Here is a 6,817-nt window from a genome sequence, read left to right on the forward strand (position 1 = left end):
AGCTGCAGTTCATCCCCGGCCACCACCTGCCCCAGCACCTGCGCACGGCCAGCAAGAACGAGGTGACCGTGTGAGCCGGCCGGGGCGGGCGGGACCCCTCCGCCCCGGCCTCCCCTCCCCCGGGGAGGGGGACACTGCTCTGATGGGACTGCCAATCGGGATCACCAAGGGATCCCCCTCCCGCTCCCTCCTTCTTCTGGAAGTCACGGGGAGAGGAGGGCCGACCTCCTTAGTGCGTCATGGCGGGAGACCCGGCCTCCTCGTGACGTCAGCGCAGAGCGAGGGGCCTGCGAGATCATTCATCATCATCATCATCATCATCATCATTGCTGTGCCACGTGACGTCACCGCCAAGTCCCTGCCTCTGATGTCACGGCAGCTCACCAGACAGGCGGCTCCCTACCCCCTGTGACGTCATGGCCAGAGACACCTCTCCCTGTGACATCACTGGAGAGACAAGCCTCACCCTTATGAGATCATCTCTAGCCACGAGGCCTGTGGACTGCGTCGTTGACATCATCGCAAGGAATAGCTGTTTTCTATTTTTGCATTATCGTTTTAATCGCAGGGAAAAAAAAAATAATGTTTTCTTCATTTTCCTGGAGACTGAAAGGTGTCTTCAGGACGGAGAGAATGCCTCTATCCTGGGACATCATCTCTACAGACAAAGCCATCTTCTGGTGACCCGTCGCAGGGGAGAATGATTGGAGACAGGAGAGCCTCGTTCCTGACACCGTCACCATGGCTCTGCCTCCTTCCTGCAATGCCACCATCAGAGAAGGTGCCTTGACCTCTGATGTCACCCAGGGGCTCTGCTGCTACTTGGGGTGTCATCGCCAGAGACGACAGCCTGCTTCAAGCACATCTCCAGGAGAAGGACTCTTCCGCAGTGTCCCCACCAGGTGACACCCATTCTGAAATGATGTCCGAAGACACCACTCCCGCTGCTGTGATGTCATGAGATGTGTAGGCGCATCCAGCGTCTGCGACTACCTTGGAATATCACTGAAGACATTCTCTGCTCTGAGAGGTTACCTGAGGGATGTCATGCCCGGGGAAGGCTGTGCCTTTTCGACAATCCTATCAGAGATCGTGGTCAGTCTAGTTTATTCCTCGTGGTGAAGCCCCTCTCTCTGAGGCTCTGCCCCAATGTCATCCTCAGAACTTCTTCCCCAAAGACAGCGTCCATTCTAGAAGGTCATCATGACCGATGGTGTCACCAGATTCTTGCCTTGTTTCCTCCTGACTGAACCTGGTCCTCCCTTTCCCTGAGCCCAGGAATATATTTTTCAGGATCTCCTCTGAACCCTGTGGAGGCAACTTGTCCCTCTAAAGAGGGGTTGGGCCTGCCACCCTTGTGCAGTAATGCCCTCTCCTACTGTGATTCCAAAGGACCCATTCCCAGATGGGCTGACCCTGCCAAGGAGGGCACCCTGGCCCCCCAGGCTCCTGGAGTCCTACCATTGGGGTTGATGGATGACCCAAAGGCTGGCTTCACTTACATCCTTCATATCTAGAGACACCATCACCTCTACCAACAAACTCCTGCTGGGGGGTTTAAAGGGGTTTCTGATACTGATCTTGCTGATGGCACAATTAGCATCATAAGACTTTCACTACTCTTGATGATACTAGGGTCAGATGCTAACCATGGCTACGGATGACATCATTTTCCCATGCATCTCTCTGACCAATGACATCTTCACCTCCTGGGAGTCCCCACAACTATGGTATCATCCTCCTGTAGGATATACTGTGACTACTGTCGTCATCATCATCCAGGCGTCCTCACCACCAACGGTGTTACCATCTTCCATGATGCCTCCAGCTGTGTGTTATCTCCCCAGATCCTCTAGGACTAACAGCGACAGCATCTCCCACAGTCCACCATCAGCTTTGGCTCCATTGTGATGTCACTAGCCTCCATAATCCACGCTGACAACGTGGATGGTGACACTTTCAATGAGAATACACTAAGACTTCTATGTCATCATTTCACACAACCTGCCTATCTGTAGTGTCTTCATCTTGCAGAATCCACAGAACCCTCGTGTCATCACACCCAGAATCCATGAATGTCAACACTGTCATCTCTTAACATCAACTTCAACTATGGTGACATCACCCAGGATCCATGCATGTCAGTGATGTCATCACGTCTTAACACCCACTTCAACCGTGGTGTCACCACCCAGGATCCATGAACGTCAACAAGGTCATCTCTTAGAATCCACTTCAACCGTGGTGTCATCACCCAGGACCCATCAGTGTCAATAATGCCATCACGTCTTAACATCCACTACTACAACCATGGTGTCATCCATCAACCAAGATCCATGAGCATCAATAACGCCGTCACCTCCTAACATCCACTTCAACCCTGGTGTCGTCGTCATCGCCCAGGATCGGTGAGAGTCAATGTGTCATTATCTGCCAGGAATCCAGTTCAGCCATGTTTAGTCATTTCCCAGGAACCATTAGAGCCAGTGGTGTATCATCTCTGAGGACCCATGAGCACCAGTGATGTTATCCTCTTCCAAGATCCACGTCAACATCATGTTCCAGGATCCACTTCGATAGTCTCATCATCTCTCAGGATCCATGAGAACCAATGGTGTCACGATCTCCTGGGATCTACTTCAGATATGGTGTGATCACGTCCTAACACCTATTTCAACCATGATGTCTCTCTCTCAGGATCCATGAGATAAAGGGATCACTATGTCTCAGGATCCAGTACAACCATTGTCTATCATATTTCAGAATCCATGAGAGTCAAAGGGTCATTATTTGGCAAGATCCACTTCAGCGATGGTGTCATCACATCCCAAGATCCAGGAAAAGCCAATGATGTCACCATTGTCTGATATCCACTTCAGCCATGGTCAGCCATGGTGTCATCACATCCTAGGATCCATGAAAGCCTATGATGTAATCATCTGCCACCATATTCCAGGATCCACTTCAACCATCAATTTAACCTCCACCAAGATCCATGAGAATCAATGGTGTCATTAATCTGTCAGGAGCCTTGAGAGTCACAGATCATTGTCTTCCAGGATTCACTTCAATCATGGTGTCACCCCACCCCAGGATCCATGGGAACCAATGAAGCCATCATATTCCAAGATTCATTTGCATCATGGTGTTGTCATCTCCCAAGGTCCATGGATGTCCATGAGTCAATATCTTCCAGGATCCACTTCAACAAGGTGTCATGAGAGCATCATCATGTCCCAGGATTCATTACAACCTTGGATTATCATCCTCCAGGATCCAACATTTCTGGCAGCGAAGCACTGCAACAGCTTTGTTTCCATTGTCTTCTGGGGTCACACAATACTTAAAGTTGTTCCCTTCAGGGGAACCAGCACAACATGCCATCTCTTCCAGCTCCTCCTGAGTGGAGTAGTATGGAAGTGGATGCTCCTCTGATGAGATCATCCTTACTCTGGCCCTTCTTGATGATGTCACTGCCTCACACCAGACATAGATTATCTGGATCAACCCCACCCTGGACTTGGCTTTGGTCAACTCCCCTCAAGCCCCTTGGTGGGGAGCATCCAAGCCCTTGTCAGTAACATCACTGCCCTTCACCCAACCATCTGATCGGTGACAGGGTCGATGCAGTGACCTCTTCTCACCACCAGAGGTGGGGCTGTCCATCCCCACGATGGCATCACTGCCCTTCCTGCCCAGTTCCTGCCACCTGGGCCCATCGGCTGGGGCCAAACTCTCAGAGATCCTGACCCAGGTAGAATGGGCTGTGAAATAGTGACCTCCTTGTGGCCTTCACTGATGTCTGATGGCCTGGTTCTGGGGCAGCCGCACCCCAAGAGGGATGGTCACTGCCAGAGCCATCTACAGGGAGGTCTCTGCACTGTCCAGGGATGGTGGAGAAATGCTCCCTTCTTCTTCTTTCCCGAACACACTGGGGAGCCTCCAGGGGTTTGGGGAATTCCCCAGTTCCCAATGCACAATTGGCCCCCAAGCCTCTCTGTACATAGCCATGTTGTGGGGGGACGGCCATTCCCCTCACTGTTAAAGGGCTACACGGGGCCCCTCCCCCAGCCCCCAGGGCGCGGTGGGGGGGCCTCTTCTATCTCTCCCCAAATACTCAGCTCATCGCCTCTGACCAAAAGACTGGGGCAGATAACTTAGCCCTTGCTTCCCTCCACACTGAGGGAACTGGGGGGAGGGTTACTCCCCAATCTCCCTGGGCTCTAATGTCAGTTTTTCAACCCCACGCTTATTGCTGCTCCGATGGGAGTACCCTGGTATCTTCTGGGGCCTCCCAAGCCCTGCTCAGGCGGACTTTGATTTTCCCCAAAGAAGACCCTGCTTGAGCCCATCCCCGGCCCTCCTCCCCTCTGCTCATTCAGCTTTCTTCAGCCCCCAGGATCTGGGGGCATTGGGCCTTTCAGTGGAGCCCTGGTGGCACAGTAAGTGCTCAGCTGCTAACCAAAAGGTCAGCGGTTCGGACCCACCAGGGGCTCTGTGGGAAATAGATAAGAGTCTGCTTCCGTAAAGATTTACAGCCCCCTGCGGGGTAGGGCAGTTGCCCTCTGTCCTGTAGAAAGGCCAGGAGGTGGGAGTCGATTCCACAGCAAGGGTTTCGGGACAAGTCGGAGGCGCTCCCCTCGACTTGCGCTTTCCTGGCCTGAGTTCTGGGTCTCTAGACCCCATAAGCTCTGCCACAGGCTGCCTGACACTGGGGCCTTGACCTCTTGTCTCAAATAAGCCATAGTGGACGAGGGAGTGGGATAGGTCCTGCGAGCTCCCCTCGATGCTTCTGAAGCTGGGATGATGCTTTGTGAGCCTTCCCTGGCCCCACAAAACACACACACACACACACACACACACACACACACACACATACACACACACACACACACACACACACACACATCACCCCGCTCAGCTGCTTTGACAGGGGCGGAGGGGGCGATGCAGAGAAGGAGAAAAGCGACCTTGGACCAGGAGACCCTCCCCAGCTTCTGCCTCCTTCCAGATGCCCCCTCTCCAAACCCTGTCCTCAAAACTGGACCCTTTTCCCCAATTCCCTGGTAAGGACCTAGCAGGAGGACCTCCACCTTGAGGTCTCTTTTTCTTTTCTTTCTTTTTTTCCCCCCCCTTTCTTTTAAATAAACAGATGTTTTCCTGATTCTTAGACTCAAGGTCTCCAGGTTCACTGCTGGGCAGAGAACGCGCTTCCACCTGCTGGGTCTTGGGGTCACGGGGCGTGTCCACGGGGGTCAAGGGCGGCAGGCGTGTGTGAATGCGCGTGCGCCACAGCCAGACTGGTTTCCTATTGGCTGAACCCCGCCGTCGCGCTGTAGTGACGTCCCAGCCGGAAAGCGCTACGCCGAGGATGCCAAGTGGAGCTGGGAAGCGTCGTAAAGTGCTCTAAGTTTTGGGTTTATTCTTGCTTTTCCCCATGGTCAGTTTAATTTTTAATTTCTTTGGGCGCTCTAATGGTCTTGGCTCCTTAGGGACCTGGACTGCTCCAGCCCTCTGGAGGTTCGAATCCACCCCCGTGGGAGAAAGATGGACAGTCTCTTCTGTGCGCTTTACGGCCTCTGAGAACCCGCCCGAGGGTCAGCTAGCAATCGGTTCTGGCTCCACCCACCACGAGTTTGAGTTTTGTTTCCTTATCAGCGGTGAATGCTAGTTTGGGTTTATCTTTTTCTTTCTGTTTTCCTCCTAAATGGTTAGTTTCATTTTAACTTTTCATGGTGATCTGGTGGTTTTGTCCAGGCAGCTAGTCAATCCCACGTGTTTTGTTTCCTAAAATTGTGTGTAGGTCCCACAAGGGAATAGCAACCCTGCCCCCACTCCACCCCGGGTTTACTGTTTGCGTTCAGCCTTCTCCGCCTTCTAAACTTGAAATTGGGCTGCCCTTCTGGTCTTGTTATTTTGTATGTGCTGTAGTCTCTTGCGACTCTTACGTACAAGAGCCCTAAACCCTACTCTATCCTGTGCCAGTCTTACTGTCTGTAACACATCTACTCCCATTGCCCCTGTCACTGAATCGATCCATCTCATCGAGGGTCTTCCTCTCTTGCGCTGTCCCTCCACCCTCACAAGCTTGATGTCCCTCTCCAAGGCCTAGTCCCTCCTTGGAAAATGCCCAGAGTATATCAGATAAAGCTTCAGAATCCTTGCCTCCAAGGAGGAGCCTGGCTTTAACCTCTCCAGAACTAATTTGTTTGTACTCCTAGCAGTCCATGGTATATGCAACACTCCTCTCCAGCACCACAGCTCAAAGGCATCAATTCTTTTTCTATCATCCCAAGTCACTGTCCAGCTCTCTGATGCATAGTACGCAGTTGAGAAGACTATGGCCCAGATCAGGCACACCTTAAGTCTCCAACCTGACGTCATCGTTCTTCAGTACTCTGGAGAGGTCCCCCAATAGCTGACTTTCCCAATGCAGTTCATCTCTGGAGTTCCTGGCTGCTGGTGCCAAGAGTGTTGCCTATGAAGCCAAGAAAACAGAAAGTATTAACTATCTCAATCTCTTCACCATCCATACTGATGATGCCAATTGGCCCAGTGGTGAGAATCTTTGTTATCTTGATGTTGAGCTTCAATTGTATTGAAGGCTACAGTCCTTGAACTCCTGTAGTAAGCACTTCAGGTATTTCTCAAGTTCAGCAAGCTTGTACCGTTTATTTTTCTAAGGAGTGCCTGCCTAGCCAAGGTTAATGTGCACCAGATGGGATGACACAGTTCAATTGCAGGCTTCCAGGGGGACCACAGGCCCTAACACTCTCAGAGATCCACTGCTTCTCCATCAGACAGGAAACCTGGTCCT

General features: G+C 52.0%; 1 protein-coding gene and 1 pseudogene across 1 annotated transcript in view; both read left to right on the plus strand.

Annotated features, from left to right (window-relative positions):
* The window catches only part of SHISA7 (shisa family member 7), a 10,480-nt gene extending 10,068 nt beyond the window's left edge, over positions 1 to 412 (plus strand). The window contains 1 exon segment of the mRNA XM_006903582.1: positions 250 to 412. Coding sequence (XP_006903644.1) covers positions 250 to 412 — 163 coding nt within the window.
* A 170-nt stretch (positions 413 to 582) lies between these two features.
* Positions 583 to 906, plus strand: LOC102845829 (annotated as a pseudogene).
* Positions 907 to 6,817: the final 5,911 nt, after the last annotated feature.

This window comes from Elephantulus edwardii, unplaced genomic scaffold, assembly GCF_000299155.1.
Source record: "Elephantulus edwardii isolate Elephantulus edwardi_28Jun2011 unplaced genomic scaffold, EleEdw1.0 scaffold00348, whole genome shotgun sequence".
Classification (NCBI taxonomy): Eukaryota; Metazoa; Chordata; class Mammalia; order Macroscelidea; family Macroscelididae; genus Elephantulus; species Elephantulus edwardii.